This window comes from Halichondria panicea, chromosome 13 (assembly GCF_963675165.1).
Source record: "Halichondria panicea chromosome 13, odHalPani1.1, whole genome shotgun sequence".
NCBI lineage: Eukaryota > Metazoa > Porifera > Demospongiae > Suberitida > Halichondriidae > Halichondria > Halichondria panicea.
This window is the reverse complement of record NC_087389.1, coordinates 951234-970945: the sequence shown is the minus strand read 5'-3', so window position 1 is coordinate 970945 and position 19712 is coordinate 951234. Positions and strand designations below refer to the sequence as shown.

Here is a 19712-nt window from a genome sequence, read left to right as displayed (position 1 = left end):
TCAACAATCAATAATCAAGGTAAACAAGGAAGTCAATTTAACCACAAAAGACACAATTATTATTAATTATAACTGTTATTGTTTATGAGTTCTCCAAGCTCTCTGTATTAGTGTGGCTGCTACAATGCAGCGTCTGATTCTTGATACTCTGGCCTTTTGTCTTTGTATTGCAGTCATGTACTCTGTCTCCTTGACCTCGTCAGGGAGAGTCAACTTGACAGGAGGGCTCTTTATAACAGTGGGCGATTCCCTTGCATCAATCTTATCTGGTGTGCGAATGACTTTTCTGCTTGTCTCAACTCTCAAAGAATGTTCTGGTGACTTTATAATATTGTGTGAGCTATCTGGTTGTGCAGTTCTGGAGTTAGGAGTTTGTGATGATTGCGTCTCTTCAGTTCTGCTATCAGTGGTTCTAATTCGACTCAGAGGGCTTTCTGGATCATACCGTAATTGTGGAGTTATCGTGGAGTGTGTGACTGCCGTTCTTTCGTTTGAGTTTCCTTGGGAGTTTGTAGTGGTATGCAAATGATTGTTTGTTTCTTGTCTAGACTCGGCTTGTGGTGCAGAGAATGACTGCGTGGATTGAGACCTTGCTTGCAGACTATCGTCAGTGTGGGGCCGAGAGTCAGTTGTGTTGCGGCCAGCTAGCAGTTGCTGCTTTAATGCGAGTATTTTTCGTCTGGTGGAGACCTCCTTCAGCTCAAGCTGTTTCTCCATCTGTGACATCCTTAATTTCTCAATTTGATTATCAACCTGGATTAGAGGGATAACGAGGCATTTTAATAATGTGTTTACTATACACAAACCTGTGTTTGCTTTATTTCTTGTTTCTCCAACTCTCGCTGTACTTTGCTAGAGGGATGAGACTTCCCAACAGCAGCTGGAGCTGTCCACACCTTCACAGGGGGGTGAAGTGTGGGGGGAGGGGGAGGTCGTTGAGAGCTCTGAATGTAGTAGTGCACATCCATCAACCTCTGATGAATCTTTGCCTGTTAAAATGTTATGGAACACACTGATAATAAGCACATGATTATGTACACTGTAAATTACTTGTTTGATTCTCAATTGCTGTTCGGCTATTCTTTCGGCACATAATTGCTCCCAGTTAGAGTCTGTCTTCTGTAGTCTAGTCACCATAGCATGTTGCTGGGCCAACTGCTCTCCAATGAGATTTAACTCACTCCTGAAGAGACGAAAGTCGTCAAAGTTTCTACATTTCTGTACATGCATTGTGAAACTTACTTTAGCTTCTCCTCTTCCACATGGAGATCCAATAACTGGACTTGATTGGCAAGTTTCTTTCGCTCGTGTTTCGATCGTTTCAGCTCTTCTTGCTTTACAAGTAAATGTTGCACGTCATTCTCTTGTCTTGGTGAGAGTGGTTTGGTGGGAGTGGGTGAGAGGTAACTGTCAGCAGTAGACAGCTGGCTAGAGGAGGGGCTTACAACGGGGGACATCCAGGCTCTGTTAGTGTGTCTAGGGGACCTCTCACTGGCCACAGGGCTGGGGTACGTTCGAACATGAGTCACTGTCTTTTGTTGCTCAGCAGGAGGGTGAGATTTAAGTGGGGAATTTGCTTTCATGGGAGCATGAGGTTCGCTACGTCTTGATTGTTTATATTGACGCTCGACTTTCGTTTGATTCCGTTGCTCAAAGAGTTGTTCTTTAACAGACGGTGGTGACGTATGAATAAGTGGCGACGGTGAGGCCTGGATAGTAGGCTGCTGATGTACATGTGAGGGTATACCCTGATTGTGACTAGACTCACAACTTCCATCAGTATCGACTAGACTACCAAATCCACTGCTGAGTCTTGAGTTAGGACTGGGTGTGGTTGTCTGAAGGGAGTGCTTCACTTGACTGGCTAGCTCCTTGGCGTGGGTTGAAGCAGGGTCCTTACTGGTGCTAGGGGACTGTTTAGAGATTCCGAGCGCTTGAAGAACAACCATTTTGAGAACTTGCAGGCATTCGTGGAACTTTACTGCTGTATTGATACCTGCAACGCACACAATGCATGTAATATAAGTACACTAATGTATGCATAGAAAACTGACTCTTGGGGACACTAATTGAGTGAATGCAATTTGAATTCCAATGATATGAACAGCTATGCAAAAGTACACCCTCTACAATGTCAAAACACCAAGGCTTTGTTCAATGAGAGTGAGTGTGTGGGTAGTACCTGCTGTGACTGGGTTGTCAATCTTCCCATGGAAGAAGTTGTGCAGTATCTGATGACAGGCTATCTTCTCCTGGTCAGTTAGTGACTGGCTGGAGGAGAAACAAGTGGGAGACAGAGAGACTCCACTGTCCTGAGAGAGGGTGTAACAGAGTTTAGTTAGGCTGGTTAGTATAAGTTTCAGTTCACCTCTTGTTGGATGCCTTGACCCTTCAATGACAACACTTCATTCTCAAGCTCAGCAATCCTGTGCTTTAGTTTCCTGATGATAGCTTTATCATCGAGCTCCTCATTTTTTCTATTAACGATTAAGCAGGAATTAATACACAAACCTTGATGGTAAAACGTGTGTACCTTGCTTTGTTAGAAATGCAGGCAACTCTTTGTGAGAATCTCAGCGTGGATATCGTCTCCCCCAAGTTGGCTTCCTCGATAGATATTGTAGCTATCATTGCAGTCAGACAGTTCCCACCTACGTAGAATCAAACACTTAGTAACTTCTATAATATGCTCTCTATAAGTATACATTGCTTACCAAGACTGTCCTTAAGTACCATTGTCAGCATACAGTTTCTGTAGGGGACATGAGTGCCTCGTGTACTAGGTCGGGAGGTATTGGGGGACTGCCCCTCTCGTGACTTGGGGCTCTGTGGTGAGACAAGGCTCCTCTCCCTGCTCTTCCTAGAGGATAGGTCAACACTGTGGTGTGAGTGTGAGGGGCTCAACATGGACTGGCTATGTGAGCTCCTGAGGTGAGACTGTAGAGTGACTATGACGTGCTCCAAGTGGTGTAGAGAGAGATTGATGTGCTTGGCCTCTTGTAGGATCTTCCCGTCAGCTCCAGTCTTGGACACTCTCTCAGAGCCAGCCAGGTCCACAAGGTTCAGCTTAGACCTAAATACATGGTAATCTACAGTCATTAAAGCTCAATTTATACACGCTGGTGTAGTTTAATAATGCAAATTAAGCTACTTAAACGTTGTATGCCATTGCTGTTTAACTACAATCTAATTTGATGTCTGCTACAAGCTGGGGTTGTACTTTACCTGGTAATGACTTCAGCATTGGGTGTTTTGGTTGTGAGGGTGACAGTGAAGATGGAGTGAGAGCGAGAAGAGCATTGGTTCATGGAGGTCTCAGCCACCTTACGACAAGTGGAGCCCTGGAATAGCAGGCTCTGTGCCACCTCCTCTGTAGCTGCCAAGTGAGAGGAGAGATTGCGAACCACAATACGTCCACCTGGTCCCTCCGATATGTTGATCTGTGTGAGTGTGTGCAAGTGATAAAGAGTTGATAAATACAGCAGAGAATACATGCACAGAAATAAAGTCAATGCAGACAGTGAGAGTGGGGATATTGGGGAAGGGAAGGGGAGAAAGTGAGGGGAGGTAGTGGGGAAAGAAATGGTGAGAGGGTTCCTTATATGGGAAATGCTCATACATTCAAGTTCATAGTTCATACAGTGGGAGATACAATGCATACCGGGTAGGCATTTAACTTGCTGTACCTTAGGCAAAGTGACCATAAGAGCCCCAGGCCTTGTCCCAGGATTGAGCAAGTCATAGCCTGTGTCCTGGTAGATCTCCATGTAAGATATATGTACACTGACATCTTCACCGCGACTACTTAATTTCTCCACCTCCTTGTAGACGTACGATAGTGACCTCGGAATGATACCTCTATCGGCAAACTTTCGGCCACCACCTTCTATAGTGTGAGTCTTGCCAGATGATGTTTGACCGTATGCAAAGACTGTTCCATTATAGCCTTCAAGAAAAGAGTCGATAATGTTCTTAGACACTGACTCAAAAACTTCTTCTTGTGTTGCTGTTTCTTGGAAAACTCGTTTGAATTGGAAATTGTGCGCTTGAGATCTGCTACGCTTGGAGGGGGTTGAAACTTGACGATTTTGTTCTGCCGTCTGTACCAGTATGTGTTCGTACTTGCTCTCTGGGTCTGTGGTGACCTTGAAGCCATCGTACTCACGATTTGTGGGTCGCATTCGAGCATATATCTCTATCTTTGCCATTGTCTACGAAGCACAAAGGTTCCTGAGCATGAAAGTTTGCATGAAAGTTTGGAGCTGTAGTTGTAGTTTACACTTCAACAATAGATATTTACAATCTATGTTTCAATAGAATCTTGTGCTGTACATTGTGTCTTTGATCTGGAAATGCACACTTGTGAAATGCACTCTGTGTTTTCTTTGATTCATAGTCTGTAACCTAGCGACCTGGCTAGAATCACGTCAATTGACGTATCCAGAGATCCTTATCACTGAACTAAGATGGCGATTCAGACGATACAGATGAAGAGTTGCAATGCTGCTACTGTAGGGAGTCCATAGTGCTGCAAGAAGTCTCTGGTGATGTATGTAGCCAAGGTCTACCTCCTGCTAGCAAGTGTGCTGGTCCCTGCTCTATGCTTCAATCACTGGGTGGTCACTGAAGATGGGAAGATTGAGTATCAAGTAAGCAGTCTTGTAGCTAGGCTAGCATACACATTACAAAGAATACTACATGTACAATCCAGGTATGTAATTGTTTGGTTGATTCGTATTTGCTGCTCATGTTCGCTAGTTACCAGTTCTGTGTGTTAAATAAGTGGGTGTTGCCCCATGTCCATAATCCACCCACCAAACTCACTGCATGGCTTGTCCCCCATAGTGTATTGTATATGCATGTTGTTGTCCAGGCAGCCTCTCCGTTCAACCTGAGGCAACCTTTTGATCTGATGGCCTTCATGAAGCAAGAGGAGAGAGTCTCCATCTTGAAGGAGCTCAAAGACGAACTCATCGAGTACAAGAACGAGTTTGAACTGTTGAAAGAATTTGATTCTTTTGACGAGAGTTTTTTTGCGAGTGAGCCAAAATGTAGAGAAGTGAAGTTCATAACATCTCAGGACCTCTCCATTAGCACAGTGCTACCACTGGAGCACAAAGGAATTAGGTGTGTACAGTATAATATATACACAGCAAATGGCTTCCTTTATTATCACAGTTAGAGGTATAGTTTGCTTAGTAGATCGCAATTCAAACACAGAGATATATTGTGTATTAGCAAACATTCCATTTCAAGTGCTGGGCTCGCATATAAATTTCTATAGGAATTGTGTAGCCGTTGTAACAAGGTCAATACCCTGTGCAGAGGAAGTAGGAAATATGTATGACTGGCTCTAGCAATTAGTCTCTGGTTGAACACTAATTATCCACCCACATGTTGTGTTACTGCTCAGAGGCTAATTGCTTGAGCTGCACTGTGCCTGTCGTACCTCCTCTGATATCCCTGACATTACACTCGTCCCTCCCCCTCACAGGATTGAGGATCACCTGGACACCTCCTCCAGTAGCATCCCTGGTGAGCCATTCTGCTCTCTCTCTCCACTGCCGTTCAGTATGTACGCCCTGGAGCACTTGGAGGGGGTTCAGAATAGACGCTCGCTGGTGGCCCCCCCGGAGAGGAGTGTGCTAGCTAGTGTGGGCATGAGGATGGAGGTGTTTGGTAGCTTGGTGCATCATGCACTCAGCAAGGTGAGCTGTGTACATGGCATGTATGGTGTGACATGTAGCTATTGATAGTTAGAGCTATAAAATTCATTTTTCCGCTTTGTATACAAATTATTCTGTTGGTATATAGAGTTGCATCACTGTAAATTGATATACAAGTAATTTAATTAGGGTGCTATGCAACATGTACAGTGTATGTCTCAGTACATGTACTTGTACTATACTGTGCGAATGTTGTTCCCTTACAGAACTCTACCTCTTGGGTGCTGCTCGACCTGGCCACTCTGTACTGGAGGGCCAGAGGTCACCTTCATCATGCTGTGGACTGCATCAGAAGAGCACTGCATTACTCACCAACGTACGTATGTGTACGTGTGTGTACATTTATTTGTAGAGAACAAATTGATTTCGTTCTCACCCGTTCAATCAAGTCTGGTATGCTCTCAAATACACACTCAAATCTATTGTTCATATTTATATTTATAGAGTCAGGTTGTAGTTAATTGATAATGTCTGCTCACTTTGCTCTCCCCCTCACAGACACAGTATGGACATTGCCCTACTCAATCTGGCCAACATTCTCCACCGCAGTCAGCACTCCACTGATGCCCTGGTACCACTCCTAGTGGCCACGAGCATAGCCCCTCAAGTCAATGTACTGTACTACAGTCTGGGAAATGTCTATGCTGTGAGTGTATGTGTAAATCATACTCTACGTTTCTGTTACTCTCTGCACGCTAGTAGAATCGTAAGTGAGTATATTTTGTATGTGGGCTTTAGCTGTTTATAGGACCTGACAATAATTTTATTTCTCTGCTGTACAGAGCCTGGGTCAGCTAAACGAGTCAGTGAGCGCGTTCCAGCGTTGTATAGACCTTGACCCCAGTGATGAGAGGAGTCTGTCCATGTACCTGGGGTCACTGTGTGAACTCCAGAGGGAGCAAGCCTCAGTGGAGAGGAGCAGGAAGCTGGACAGCACTCAGAAGAAACTGGATCAATTCTATGAGAACATGGAGATGCTGCAGCGATTGCAACAACCTGGTTCACAATCAAGTGAGTTGACTGTACGATAATGGTTTTCTAAGAAGTGGCCTTTTAACTGGCTCTGCAAGCATTGTACAAGCTTAGTAAATCAGCAGTAATTATCATAAAACTATAGTAATAGCAGATTCTTGTTCTGCCTAGAGTCCTGTGTATACCGTATTACTAGTTTTGAGAATCACAAAACCTAAACTGGTAACTACACACAATCCTTGCCAGAACGCAATAGCTAGATCGCAAAGGGTCAGCTGATTTGGCTCATTTGCAAAGGGTTTCACCAGCAAAATAACGGTATCCCCCTCCCCCCTTATAACTGTTATCTCCAATGTAGGTGTTAATCCCACCTCCAAACGACGTGGCCGTGTGGACCAGGGTGGCTCAGATCTCCCTGCTATGAACGCAGTGCCAGCCTCTCTGCCTATTAACGTCACGAGAGGGGACACACAGAGGAGCCAAAATTCATCTAATGTCAACACTTCCGGTGAAAAAATCCGCAGCAACAGTCTCAAGATTGTGTTGATTCCCAATGAAGAAGCTACGTTTGAGAGAGCAATAGCTAAGAATAAAACGTTTGAAGCTCCTAAGGTCCCCTCTGTGAGTGTGTGTCTACAGCGTTTCTACTCGACTGTATTGAAGGAATGGTGCAGTGTCAGCTTTGCCTCAAGGAACTCTTCAGAGGTCTGTTGGGTTCATGGTTTCCCAGAGACTCGTAGAACTGAGAAAAAACGTCCGAGCATCCGTCTCAAGATGAAGCCACTCCACGAAGAGGAGGAAGAACAAGAGCCAAAAGATACTTTAATGGTTGAGCAAGTTGACAACAAACTCGCCCCAGACGAACCCTCACCTCCGAAAAAGACAGATGACTACCCTCGAGCCTATCACTCGTTGGAGTTCTTTCCCTATAACCCTCTACCTGAGCAACTGGAGAAGGTCATCTTCCCACATCGTAGCAAACCACTGGCAGACTATGATGACCCGTACTGGCCCACCAAGACTGTGTGTCTTCAACTAGTGCAGGAGGTCAGACAGAACCCTCAACTGGCCAACTTCCCAGGAACCTTCCTACCACCAGCAGCAAGAGGAGCGGAGTGAGTTATATAATAGCTGCTCGCGATTATCCTCTGTAATGTGTCATATTTGTTGAGTAATTTGCTTCTCCATTGTTATTATAATTGAGCTGACTATTTGTCATTTAATTGTTTATTATCCTGTTTGCACAGGGAGACATGTCTGCCGATCAACTGTATATTTTATTGCGTACTCTGTGTTGGTACAGGCTCTACAGAAGAGCTTCTCTGTGTGGTTTACTATTGCTCATACGTGTGTACATTTGTCCATACAGCATCAAGCGGATGTACTCCATGGTCCCAGAGCAGCTGCCCTCTACAATGAAACAGCTCCCTTACTGTACTGACATATTGGAGCTGCCCTACAGCATGTCCTCACTGGACCACCTCTCCACCATTGCTGATAGGAGGAAACTAAACGAGTCTAAACAGGAGACTGCATTGAAGAGGGTGAGTTCTCGAACACATAATTAAAAAATTAAACTGTACTGTTAAACTTTGTGTAGTTGTTTTGCCAGAATGATTGCTTTCCAGTGGTTAATAGTTGGTTGGGTTCTGTCCTTGCTCATAGGTGCTCATTGATGCTGTGACTGGCGATCGAGAGAAGAGATTTTCGTTTGAGGAGAGTGCCTTCAGAACCTACGCTGCAATGTTACAGGTAAGCTTACAATAATGTCAATGTTGAATGTACATGTACATGATGTAGTGTTAAATAGAGCATCTTTAACAGCCATAACTTGAGTTCCGTTGGTACAATAATGTTAATTCTGAATGCTTAGAGAGAGACTTTTCAGATGATGTGTTCAATCTTTGGCCTATTTTTGACATTTAAGTGATCATAACTCTGAATGCATTTTGTTGCCCTTTGAAAGGCCTATCATGTGTATGCCTGTACACATACATGTAGTGGACGTTCTATTTGTCATACATGTAACTTCTTCAGTTTGGAAGTGTCCAATGTAGCATGTGCAGCTACATGTACGTATAATAAGATGGTGGTACATTTATCTCTGAAATTGTTGCATTTTGAATGTACGTATTACTACAGGTTGGTCCTAACTGGGCACTGTTCAACATAGCCTCCCTGTACTGGCGTGTGGTAGGGGACGCTACCAATGCTATAGAGTGTCTTCGACGTGCCCTGTACTATGCTCCCGACCCAGCCAGAGATGTGGGACTTATTGGAATGGCCAACGTTCTCCATGGATTGGGGGCTTTGGAGGAAGCTGTCATTGCAGCCAGGGCAGCACTGGATATCAAAACTGAGTCGGTGGGTGTTGAATTGTTAATTAACACCCATATTTCACTTCTGTATTGGCGACCTTTACCAAATGTAATTATATACAGTATTTCACTTCTGTATTGGCGATCTTTACCAAATGTAATTATATACAGTATTTCACTTCTGTATCGGCAACCTTTACCAAATGTAAAATTTCGTAATTGTATATTGTACAAGCCATTAACGTACTCACATGTTTCCCCTGTGCAGCCTGTGGGTCACTACACGCTTGCCAGTGTGTACTCTACTCAGGCAGACTACGTCGCTGCCAGCCTTCATCTGAGAGCAGCCCTACACATCAGTGTCTTCGAGGAGGCCATCATGTCTCTCAAACTCATCCGATGCTCACTCAAGTTCAAAGAAGAGCAGCTCTACCTACGCAAAAAGATGCGAGAGAAGGAACGTCAAGCGCTGAAGGGGGAACAAGACAAGCTGATAAAAGAAATGTCTGATGCTGTATTGCATGGGAAGCCATTGGCGACTCGACGAAACGAACCCCCTCTTATTCTAGAAGATATTGAACCCCCAGAGATCCCTGAGATGAGGGTGCAGGAATTAAAGCCAGCCGAGTTTACGGGGAAGAATGCTATCCGGTATCTGACCAGCCTCTCACTGATGCGAAAAGCCCGGCTGAAAAAACTGTCCGAAAAAGACCGTCTAGCACTCGAAGAACAAATGAAGCAGCCTCAGGAGGTGATTAAAGTTGGTGACGAGTATAGTGACTCAGCAACTAAAGTGAGTATTCCTATTAGGAAAATTCCTGTACAGAAGAAACCCATTGCTGAAAGTACACCACCTAACAAAGAAACAAAGCAAGAACCACCTGCCAATACTCAATCAACAAAACAAAAGACACCTGCTAGTAAAGAAGAGGACACAAAGACACCACCAAAAGTAAATCTAAACACTGCCGAGGCAAACGCAACCAATGAAACAGCTCCTGAAAAACCATCCGCTAAACCTGACACTAAGAAGCCAGAAGTAGCCAAACAAACTGACAAAGCTGCTGAGGCTGCTAAAAGGAAAGAGCAAGCCACCCAAACATCATCACCTCCTCCGAAGCGCAAGGGCAAGACTCACGAGGAGATTCGAGAGGAAGAGATAAAGAAACGGTTTCCCGGTACCCGACCATGGCCGACTGTGGAGGAGTGTCTTGATCAACCACCCCCTAGGAAACTGGTGTTCACCAGTACATGGCTATCTGTAACTGCCAAGGGAGCAAAGTGAGTGATGTCTGGCTTGCTTATGCAGAATAAATTTTCTATTAGAACTTGCATTCATTTGTTTGTATTTTTATTTCTGATTGTATTTACAAGTACAATGAGGCATTTTAATATGTCATTTAAGAATTACTTTTGTCTTGTTTCAGGATAAAAGAGTATATTGACTTCAAGCCTCCTCTGGAGCACTACCCTCTCCTGCCCTACTGCCACAACAACTTTGAGCAGTCCAGGAAGACTCTTAGTCACCTTACTGTAAGAACTCTTAATTCTACTTTGTTAAAAAATGTGGCTGCTTGTTACAAGCACAATAATTAGGCTGTATTTTGTATAATTATGGTAGGGAGGTTTGTAGGTTGAGTTGAATGATTTGTGCAGGGAATGTCAGCTCATCCACTGGTTCAGTACAAGCCAGAGAAGGGACTACAAGAGGTGCTCTGCAATATGGATGGTAACAGAAGAAGCCTTGAAGAGATGGCCACCAGAATAAAGACCTCTCTGGCCAAGGTAAACCGCTGTGTAGGTGTACAGTGGGTGGTTTTGTTATCTAATCATCAATTCATATGCATGACTGAAACTATGTATGCAGCTGTGTTAGCATTGTGTTCCCTCAAATTATTGGGGATAATTATTTTGGGTTTGCGGCTAACACACACAAGACTGACCTTTTCTCTCACCCTTATAATTATATAGTTTCCAGACTCCTGGGTGGTGTCCAATCTGGCTGCCCTCTACTGGAGGATAGTTGGTCAGGGACAGTTGGCCATCAAGTGCCTCAAGCATGCTCTCTACTTCTCTGATGACAATGCCAGGGTGAGCAACAATTCTATTGAATCACCCCTAAATTGCAAGTATCAAAATTACCCTCTATGTGATACTAGTTTTCTTGCTTTCATATTTATTATAAAGTGTAATTTGTGACCCCCACCTCCCCTTCCCCAGGATGTTGCTCTGGTGAGTCTCTCTAATGTTCTGTATCGCTCTGGCTTTGACATGGATGCCCTGGCAGTAATACACATGTCCTTAGAGGTGAGTAAACCCTCTGTATGCATGCATGGGCTAGCAGGTGCAATTCCGCCCATAATGTATAAAACCTACCCCATTGTTTGAAACCTCAAACTCACTACAATTCTTAGAGCTGGTGCAATATTCCAGTTTGATGATATTCACAACTTGTTGACAGCATAACATGCCAGCTTTCTGGAAAAAAACCCCAGCTATTCATTGAATTCCAGTAACCTCATGTTCCTTGCTATGAATTCAGGCATCTCCTACTCTGGTAGTGACCCACTTCACCATGGCTAACATTCTGGCCGCTCAGGTATATGAGATATCTGTTGGTATCACAAAATCACAAAATAATGATTCTTAGATCCTCTGTATTGCAGAAATATTGTAGTTCAGTCATCACTGTGTATATAAACCTTGCCACATTTTCAACAAAGCTAACTACACGTATAGACTAGTGTATATAGCTCTCAGCTAACAGTGTGTGTGTTGTTGTTTTTGTGCAGGGCTTCTATGTTGATGCATCAGGGTTCTATGAGTCCACCCTGCACTACCAGCCTCAGTTCCAGCCAGCTGCTGAGAGACTGCGCTCAGGGAGATGTCTGATCCTACTATCCAGGAAGAGGATTGAAGACGACAAGAGGAAAGAGTTGGAGTCAGCCGAGAACACTTAGACTATAATTTATAGTGACCATTCTATATTAGCTACTGTTTTTTATGTTGTGTGTTTGATTTCTTGAACTTTTGTAGTTTAATGTATATACAATGTTGCCAGTTGAAGAACCACAAGTTACATGTGCATGAACTCTTGGTGCTATACGTAATAAATAATATTGCAAGCTCCCACTGCATGTGCTAATGCCTCTCTGTGCTGCATGTTTTGCTTTGCTCCAGAATATATAGAAGATGCTGTATAATATGTACAAAATAAATGTTTGCAATACCGGTATTAAATAGATCTAGTCATTTTATTGTTGACAATGAACAAGAGCAGTGTTGTGGAAGATAAGCTTAATTAATGAAACAGGAGTCTAATGAAGATCTATAATTTATAACAAGTGTTGCAAGCTGCGCTGTGCTAATGCCTCTCGCCATGTTATGCTTTCGCTCAAGAGTGTTAGTGTTATAGTAGTTTCTATTTACATTAAAGTTAACTTATCTATATAAACTTACTGAGAAGAAAAGACTTATTAATTTTACATGCATCTATTGTTGTTATCTATTGTATTATTTTATTAAGAAAATTAATTCTTCCAGGATATCTAATTGAGAAGAAAAAACTTGTGGTGTACATCCATATTGTTATTCTATTGTATATGGTAGTGTTTTGTGGCTTACCAGGCCCTCCAGAAAAAGATGATTCTGCCAGGAGGATCTAGATCTGCTCTCACACGCAAGCGCCACAGGAATAATTAAAGGGTGTGTCCAAAGTCTTTGATCTTTGGCAAATCAAGTGTGGTAAGGGCAATAATATTTATAGCGCATGCGTGGTTCCAGTGAAAAAGCCACAAGAAGGCTATAATAATTTTATGTATAAGCAGCTCAGTAGGAACCAAATAAGATGGCTGAAGCAGTGAAAGGAGCGTATGACCTTATAAACAGTGAGAAGAAGAAGGAAAGCTCTTCCATTGAACCAAAGGAGTTCTTCTGGGACCAATTCATCAAGTACATTGCTTCAGCTATTCTTGCACTCACTGTGCTCAATGTGACTGTGGAGTTTCTGAGGGGAGGGGGTGTGTCCTGCTTCCCACCCTCTGATAATGTGGGCATCACAGCTCGGGACTTGGAGGGAAGGATGCTCTATGAGTTCGGCCGAGGGCAGACCAGCTACATCAACAACTACTGTGCAAGAAGCATCCCGAAGACAGAATATTTCCCGATATACATTCTCATTCATGGCCTTCTCCTCATCGTTCCACACTACATATGGAATGCTCTTCACAATGGAAACTTCGACAGCTTTTTCTCGATTGTAGATAAATTAGATCGTTTGCGAGACAAATCTGGAGAATACGATTCCAAAAACTTTAATCTTGTCACCAAGCTTGAGCTTGAATATAGTGGACGAACAATCTACTATACATACATCCTCAAGTTGTTACTACAGCTTGCAGTGTGCGTTGGATCATTATCCTTTAGCTCATGGTACTTTCTCGATTGTGACTTTTCGTTCAGTTTCTGCTGCCCTAATGACAACAGTTGCACTGTTTCCGAAGAAGCAAACATCACTTGCCCTGTAAATATTACAGGGAGAATCCCGAAAGGCTGGCCACTGATCCTCAATGTTCCTTGTGTCTACTCAAGTTTGCGAGTTCTCAATTTAGTCCGCTATGCTGATTTTTTCCTTCTGGGTATAGCCGTGCTGTTGGTGCTGTTTGGTTTGATCTGGTGCTTTGTTAGACACACTGAACAGTTGGGACATGAAGCCATTGCTAAGTTTTCATATCATAGCTGTTTAAATGCCAACCTCCACAGCTTTCCTTCACCTATATTCTGGCCAGTCTACAAATTTTATCAGCAGTCAGTGGACCCTAAAAAACGACAAAAATTGATAAAGTACTTTTGGTTATTTACACACTATCCTCAGCTTCATCTAACCAATTTGTTTTTACCACGAATCTTGAATGATCTGGACTTTCTACTATTGATGTTGTTCCGTGCTGACACGAGTCATGGTCAAGTGTTCAAAGACATACAGGTGAATTGCAATACTCATCTCAATGTTGCATTTATTGGTGTATTGTTGTCTAGATTAGCAAAGATTTGAAGGTTTTCATTGGAAGAGATCATCAGCTGTTACACCTCTACATCAATGTTCAGCAAGACTACGATAAAGATGCTCAAACAAGAGGTAAGGACAGTGATGAATAACTGTATGTTAGTATAGTACCTGCTCTTATAGCTCTTCAGCCAAGGAGTGAACCTGCACACCCTAGTACTGATGAGAGAGAAGCAGATGGTGACGTGCCTGTGGAACTTGTTGTTACAAGTCCTTCCAGAGTAACAGGTGGCTAAGTCAGTTACGTTTTGTCACTACGTTTTATGTGACAATTGTTTCTAGTTGAGGACAAAGTTCCCACTGATTTCCACATGATGTTTTTGGCTGATTATGACAATCCCAATGATGGCAACAAATCTACTACTCCGAAAAACACCACTCCAGAAGAGGCGGTGTTTGACCACTTTAAAGACTATCTTGGTAATTTAAATTATGATGAGGTGAGCTAAAGAAATAGTGATATTGATATTTTTTATGTCTTCTCTGTAGGAGTTGTTCTCAGGAATGCGAGATTGGATATACTATTTTGTGCGTACATTTGGACCAAAACGCGATCAACTAGTTGATGGAAAGACGCTTTTGAGAAATACCTTGGCTCTTGATGTTTCATTTGGATCGGTGGGATTTGTTCGAGTTTTAGCTAGACCATTTAAGAAGGTATTTCGATTGCTTATGTTGCCACTGTAATAATTGTATTACCTAGGTTGTGTCCTTGGATTTCCACCCATTTTTCTGCAACCCCGAGCAAGTTGTTGAGTCGAAAGAGTTCTATACTAACTATAAATCAGTGAAGGTTCCTTTTGATATATTTGTTCAAAACAGCAACAACATTAGCAAAGTAAGTGACGTCACTATAAATTAACCTATCCTAAAGTTAACCTATGTACAGATGACTGATACATTAGAAAAGTTCATTAATGCAAAACGCCACCTTATTGACTTCATTGTTATCGGACCTTTGACAGAAGAGCCCAAAAAGGCAGTAGGTAAGTCCCTCCTTATGTCCAAAATGTATTATACACTCTATATCTCTGACAGTGAACCTTCTCATCAATCTCCTGTTCACTGCTGAGTTTATAGGGAAAGAAGCCACTTTACTAGCTGTTAGACCTCTCAAAGTTGGATCAAAGAAGCTAACTACCCAGTTTTACAGTTATGAGCCTCCTAAACAGTGAGTCTATACAACAATTCTAGCATTTAAATGACCAACCTCTTGTTTCTAGGCTGTTTGAGGCTGTGTTGGTGCAAAAAAAATTAGAAGAGAGTCCAGTTAGAAAGAAAAAAATGCGTAAAGTTGACAATTGTGATGGGGTAAAGGTTGTACTGGGACAAATCCCCTGCGTGTTTGAGTTCAAAGTCTACAAGTACAAGTACGAGCATGCAGTAAAACCAGCCGATGAAACTGATGGTGGTGATGCAACAAGGCAATCCGATAAGAACAACCCATTTGAGTCACAACCAAGCAATAGCTCTGTCTCCGATTTGCAACAATTGTTAGAGAATTTCACAAATCTTCCACCCCCTCCACATCGATAACATAGGACTTATAATTATAACCATCCAAAAGATACATTTGTTGAATTGAACCCTTTATATTTACAGTTATTTTCACTGTCCAACAGTTCTTCTCTTTGCCCATGGATGTTGAGAACAGGTTCCTTTGTTTGTACAATCGTCACACAGCTCATGTGTGCCACACTGGAACTCATCATATATCTTTGTGGGGACATTTTCCTTGCAGCCAGGGCACTGCTGAGGCTTGGGCTCTGATGGAGCTTGACTGGACGAGGGCTGTATGAGAGAGAGAGAGAGAGAGAGAGAGAGAGAGAGAGGCAACTGTGTAATAGTATTCATGTATGGTTTATGCAGTCAAGGAGTAAGTGATGTTTATTTTGCTACAATAGTCATAATCAATTTTTTGCTAGCAATGCATTTTTGTGGTCTCATTGGACTGTCACCCTCTTCATTGCTAATGTTTTGAGTTTCACATTATTTTGCCAAATTTACTTTATTTCAAATAACTACATGTACATGATGATACATTATTATAATCAGCTTATCTATCTTTCCATGCATGTTCTTTATCTAGATCTATTTACTCTCCTCAGATATCGCCCACACGGTCTCTACGTGCCATCTTATGAAAAGGGCATCTCTCTCCATGGATGCGGCTGCACTCCTTACAAAGAAATATCCTGTCACCACATTGGTATTCCTGAGTATACTTCCACACATCTTTGTGGATGCAACCACAAGTATTCTGGAAGATACGTTTAATCCTCCCATCATTGCTTACATTACCATCTTGTGGAGGGTCTCTCCTTGGACGAGCTTGACCACGGTAAGTCTATTGCAGTGATTTTTTTCAGAGTAATAATTATCATGCGCTTAGCATGAAGTGATTGCAGAGTCAAATAATTATATTTGCAGTTATTTCTCATACATTAATATATTTCTTGCCTATTTAAACTAGTTCTGGTACAGTATCAAACTAATCAGCATGTACAATGCTTGCAACAGCAAATAGTTATTCTCAGAGTTACTTCTAGTTTGCTATTAGAAATTGATACTGATTTGCTCCATCACACACTCTATGTACAATTACTATACTATGCAATTTTTTAGTTACAAACCTGTGACATCTTTCGCTCCTAGATTAAAGTTTTGTCGGGCAGATCAAGCGAATTTGTGGAATGGTGCTTTAGAAATAGGGCGTTCTTCTTTACCTTTATATCAAAGTAGCCTGAACTACGTAACCCTACGTAGGCCTAACTAGATCTAATCGATTCTAGCTACTCAACAACTCTACTTGGAATTACGTACATACTGACTAAGCAAGAACTGTTTTCGGGACACTACCGTGTCTCATATTCATCAAAACACTGTTATCCGCACATCAGGTGACCTGCTTATCGTGCAGTTCATGTGATTCCTACTACCTGCGGCAGTATTTCTGGGATGTTGTTTGTCTCATTAAGTTTTGTACCATAATGTTAAGTGCATTGACATACAGGTAGTACTGGTTGCTATGAGTGCCAGAGGTTGTAGTAGTGTACACTGATGAACAAACCATGAGCCAGCCTCTGGCGGCAGACTCATTAGTCTGATGGAGTGGACTACTATAATTATATTCACCACAACACAGATTCTAATTCTTAGGTCCAATAAATATTATGCCTTGTTGTTAGTATTGTTAGCCATTTTGTTAATTGTCAGTCATTGTGAATAGGTGTTTTTTACCCTCATCTATGTGAAGTAAAGTTAAGTGGTCTATCTAGCAACAGGCTTAGTAAAATACAAATATTGTTGTAACTGCACAGGTTGTTGTTAGGTGTGTGGTGCAGGTGCCTTGTCTTGTAATGGCAAATTGCTAAGCTAATATAATTTTTAGTGCCACTAATACTGAAATCCAACTTGTACAATTTGTGTGCATTGTGCACAATTGTGCAAAAAAATGATTTAATTATAAAGCTCATTAATATTGTACTAGTGTGGGTAGCAACCACATTATAATTATACTACATTCAGTGACATTGTTCATTGTTTATTGTTCATTTTCTCTCTGTAGGAATCATCTCCTGTGCTGGGCTGGCTTTGTTCCTCACTGGATATACTTCAAAGGGGTGAGAGATAGTTCAGTTGAGCACATACAGTAAACAAGTACATACATATGCTTACTGTTGATCAGCTTGGTGTATTATGCTACTGAAACACCTACATATGTTTATACTGAAAATGCTATTTTAGATGTTTATACTACTAAAAAATGCCTATCTATGTTTACTGATGGGTACTGACAAAGCCTACTTGTTATTATTATAAAGGTACCCATTATGCCAGCATAATTAGTATGCCTATTATGCTCAAAATTACGCTAGCATATAAATTTACCCAGGCCTATGGCTACAATCTATATATGCTTTGGCCAGAGAGCTAGACCTTTGTACTGAACTACAACAAATTATTTTACATGTCGCATGATGCTTCTCAGCTACCAGTGTGTTTTGTTTGTGTGCAGAGCTTCTATGAGTCCACCCTGCACTACCAGCCTCAGTTCTTCCACTGCACCTCAGGGAGATGTCTGATTCTATAGCCAGTAAGAGGCTGACATGAGGAAAGAGTTTGAGTTAGCTGCAAGAACACTTACAGACTAGTGACTACTACCTTCATGTGTCATGTGTCATGTGTCATTAAACACATTAGTTTTGTGGTATGATTATAGCGAAATGCGCATGCGCATACGTACTTATACCGGGCTACACAGTAACGCTCATGCAAAGACCGCAAAGAAACCCCCCAAACAAAGATGGCTGATGCAGTGAAAGGAGTGTATGACCTTGTTAACAGTGAGAAGAAGAAGGAAAGCTCTTCCATTGAACCAAAGGAGTTCTTCTGGGACCAATTCATCAAGTATATTGCCTCAGCTATTCTTGCACTGTCTGTGCTCAATGTGACTGTGGAGTTTCTGAGGGGAGGGGGTGTGTCCTGCTTCCCACCCTCTGATAATGTGGGCATCACAGCTCAGGACTTGGAGGGGAGGATGCTCTATGAGTTTGGCCGAGGGCAGACCAGCTACATCAACAACTACTGTGCAAGGAACGTTCCAAATACAGAATATTTCCCGATATACATTCTCATTCATGGCCTTCTCCTCATCGTTCCACACTACATATGGAATGCTCTTCACAATGGAGATTTTGACAGCTTCTTCTTGATTGTGGATAAACTGGACCGTCTACGAGATAGCACCACTGGGGATTATGACACCAATAACTTTGATCGTGTGACAAAGCTGGAGCAAGAATATAGCGGACGGAAAATTTACTACACTTATATCCTTAAACTGGTATTACAGCTGATAATAGTCTGTGGGTCAGTGATACTCAGTGCACTTTACTTCAAAAACTTTTCGTTTGTTTTCTTCTGTCCTGGTGACAGTGTTGATGACTTCACATGCCCTGAGGAGCACTTAGGCACTCCTTGTGGTTGGCCCTTGAACGTTACTGTTCCCTGTGTCTACACAAGTCTACGGGTGTTGAATCTGGTACGCTATGCTGATTTCTTCCTCCTAACGATTGCAGCTGGACTGGTTCTGTACGCCCTCGGGTGGTGCGCAGTACGGCATACTGAACAGCTAGGTTATTTTGAACTTGCAAAATTCTCTTTTCAAAGTTGTCTAAAGCCTGATCATTTCGTGTTCCCACCCGTGGTATCCTGGCCCACCTACCCTTGTTTTACCACTGAGAAAAATAAATCTAAATGTGCTCGTCGTTGGATAAATCGTTTATGGCCCCTTACCCATTACCTCAAGTTTCACCCAAGATACATTATCTACCCCGGAATCCTTCATGACCTTGACTTCCTCCTGTTGATGCTGTTCAGAGCTGACACAAGCCATGGACAAGTCTTCAAAGACATCCAAGTGAGGTCCCTGTGTGTGTGTATATACATAAATGACAATGTTGTAATGTACAGACGAGCAAGGAGCTGAAGAGACTGCTTGGAAGAGATCATCAGCTTCTTCACCTGTACATTAGTATCCAACAGGATCTGCCAGATATCGTCCCGTCTAATGACCTACAACCGGAAAATACCGCAGAGGAGGAGGAGGAAGATATAGGTGTGCATTTG

The 19712-nt window shown here is 42.4% G+C and overlaps 3 protein-coding genes and 1 long non-coding RNA gene across 4 annotated transcripts; 2 read left to right on the top strand and 2 right to left on the bottom strand.

Moving 5' to 3' along the window:
- Nucleotides 1-14: 14 nt before the first annotated feature.
- Nucleotides 15-4409, bottom strand: LOC135346022 (kinesin-like protein KIF18B). The gene is made up of 10 exons (XM_064543491.1): nucleotides 3687-4409; nucleotides 3226-3440; nucleotides 2715-3073; nucleotides 2534-2651; nucleotides 2369-2477; nucleotides 2183-2312; nucleotides 1243-1996; nucleotides 1051-1183; nucleotides 807-989; nucleotides 15-753 (listed from the first exon to the last, which is right to left on the bottom strand). The coding sequence occupies exons 1-10, from the start codon at nucleotides 4206-4208 to the stop codon at nucleotides 76-78; spliced, it is 3201 nt and encodes a 1066-aa protein (XP_064399561.1). The 5' UTR covers nucleotides 4209-4409; the 3' UTR covers nucleotides 15-75.
- Nucleotides 4410-4424: 15 nt separating this feature from the next.
- LOC135346020 (tetratricopeptide repeat protein 17-like) lies at nucleotides 4425-12091 on the top strand. The gene is made up of 17 exons (XM_064543488.1): nucleotides 4425-4649; nucleotides 4874-5127; nucleotides 5495-5708; nucleotides 5933-6042; nucleotides 6225-6372; nucleotides 6509-6737; nucleotides 7057-7813; nucleotides 8068-8242; nucleotides 8364-8450; nucleotides 8841-9062; nucleotides 9285-10297; nucleotides 10444-10549; nucleotides 10673-10801; nucleotides 10988-11107; nucleotides 11237-11323; nucleotides 11559-11615; nucleotides 11809-12091. The coding sequence occupies exons 1-17, from the start codon at nucleotides 4548-4550 to the stop codon at nucleotides 11974-11976; spliced, it is 3978 nt and encodes a 1325-aa protein (XP_064399558.1). The 5' UTR covers nucleotides 4425-4547; the 3' UTR covers nucleotides 11977-12091.
- Nucleotides 12092-12779: 688 nt separating this feature from the next.
- LOC135346023 (uncharacterized) lies at nucleotides 12780-18297 on the top strand. The gene is made up of 11 exons (XM_064543492.1): nucleotides 12780-14000; nucleotides 14054-14153; nucleotides 14205-14309; nucleotides 14364-14521; nucleotides 14571-14738; nucleotides 14785-14919; nucleotides 14971-15067; nucleotides 15120-15252; nucleotides 15305-16422; nucleotides 17650-17704; nucleotides 18100-18297. Exons 1-9 carry the CDS (start codon nucleotides 12864-12866, stop codon nucleotides 15615-15617), a joined length of 2346 nt encoding a protein of 781 aa, XP_064399562.1. The 5' UTR covers nucleotides 12780-12863; the 3' UTR covers nucleotides 15618-16422; nucleotides 17650-17704; nucleotides 18100-18297.
- On the bottom strand, nucleotides 16071-17008 carry LOC135346031 (uncharacterized). Its single transcript, XR_010397974.1, has 2 exons — nucleotides 16715-17008; nucleotides 16071-16428 (listed from the first exon to the last, which is right to left on the bottom strand). It is a non-coding gene; the product is annotated as an uncharacterized LOC135346031 (long non-coding RNA).
- Nucleotides 18298-19712: the final 1415 nt, after the last annotated feature.

Bases quoted from the DNA above. Each gene is read 5' to 3' on its own strand.
- LOC135346022 (XM_064543491.1), bottom strand. From the start codon at position 4,208: ATGGCAAAGATAGAGATATATGCTCGAATGCGACCCACAAATCGTGAG. The intron at 1,184-1,242 runs GTAAGTTTCACA...TCGTCTCTTCAG, and splicing joins GTGGAAGAGGAGAAGCTAAA to GAGTGAGTTAAATCTCATTG. The intron at 754-806 runs GTTTGTGTATAG...CCTCTAATCCAG, and splicing joins AAGAAATAAAGCAAACACAG to GTTGATAATCAAATTGAGAA.
- LOC135346020 (XM_064543488.1), top strand. From the start codon at position 4,548: ATGTATGTAGCCAAGGTCTACCTCCTGCTAGCAAGTGTGCTGGTCCCT. The intron at 5,709-5,932 runs GTGAGCTGTGTA...GTTCCCTTACAG, and splicing joins TGCATCATGCACTCAGCAAG to AACTCTACCTCTTGGGTGCT. The intron at 6,043-6,224 runs GTACGTATGTGT...TCCCCCTCACAG, and splicing joins GCACTGCATTACTCACCAAC to ACACAGTATGGACATTGCCC.
- LOC135346023 (XM_064543492.1), top strand. From the start codon at position 12,864: ATGGCTGAAGCAGTGAAAGGAGCGTATGACCTTATAAACAGTGAGAAG. The intron at 14,739-14,784 runs GTATTTCGATTG...TGTATTACCTAG, and splicing joins TAGCTAGACCATTTAAGAAG to GTTGTGTCCTTGGATTTCCA. The intron at 14,920-14,970 runs GTAAGTGACGTC...ACCTATGTACAG, and splicing joins ACAGCAACAACATTAGCAAA to ATGACTGATACATTAGAAAA.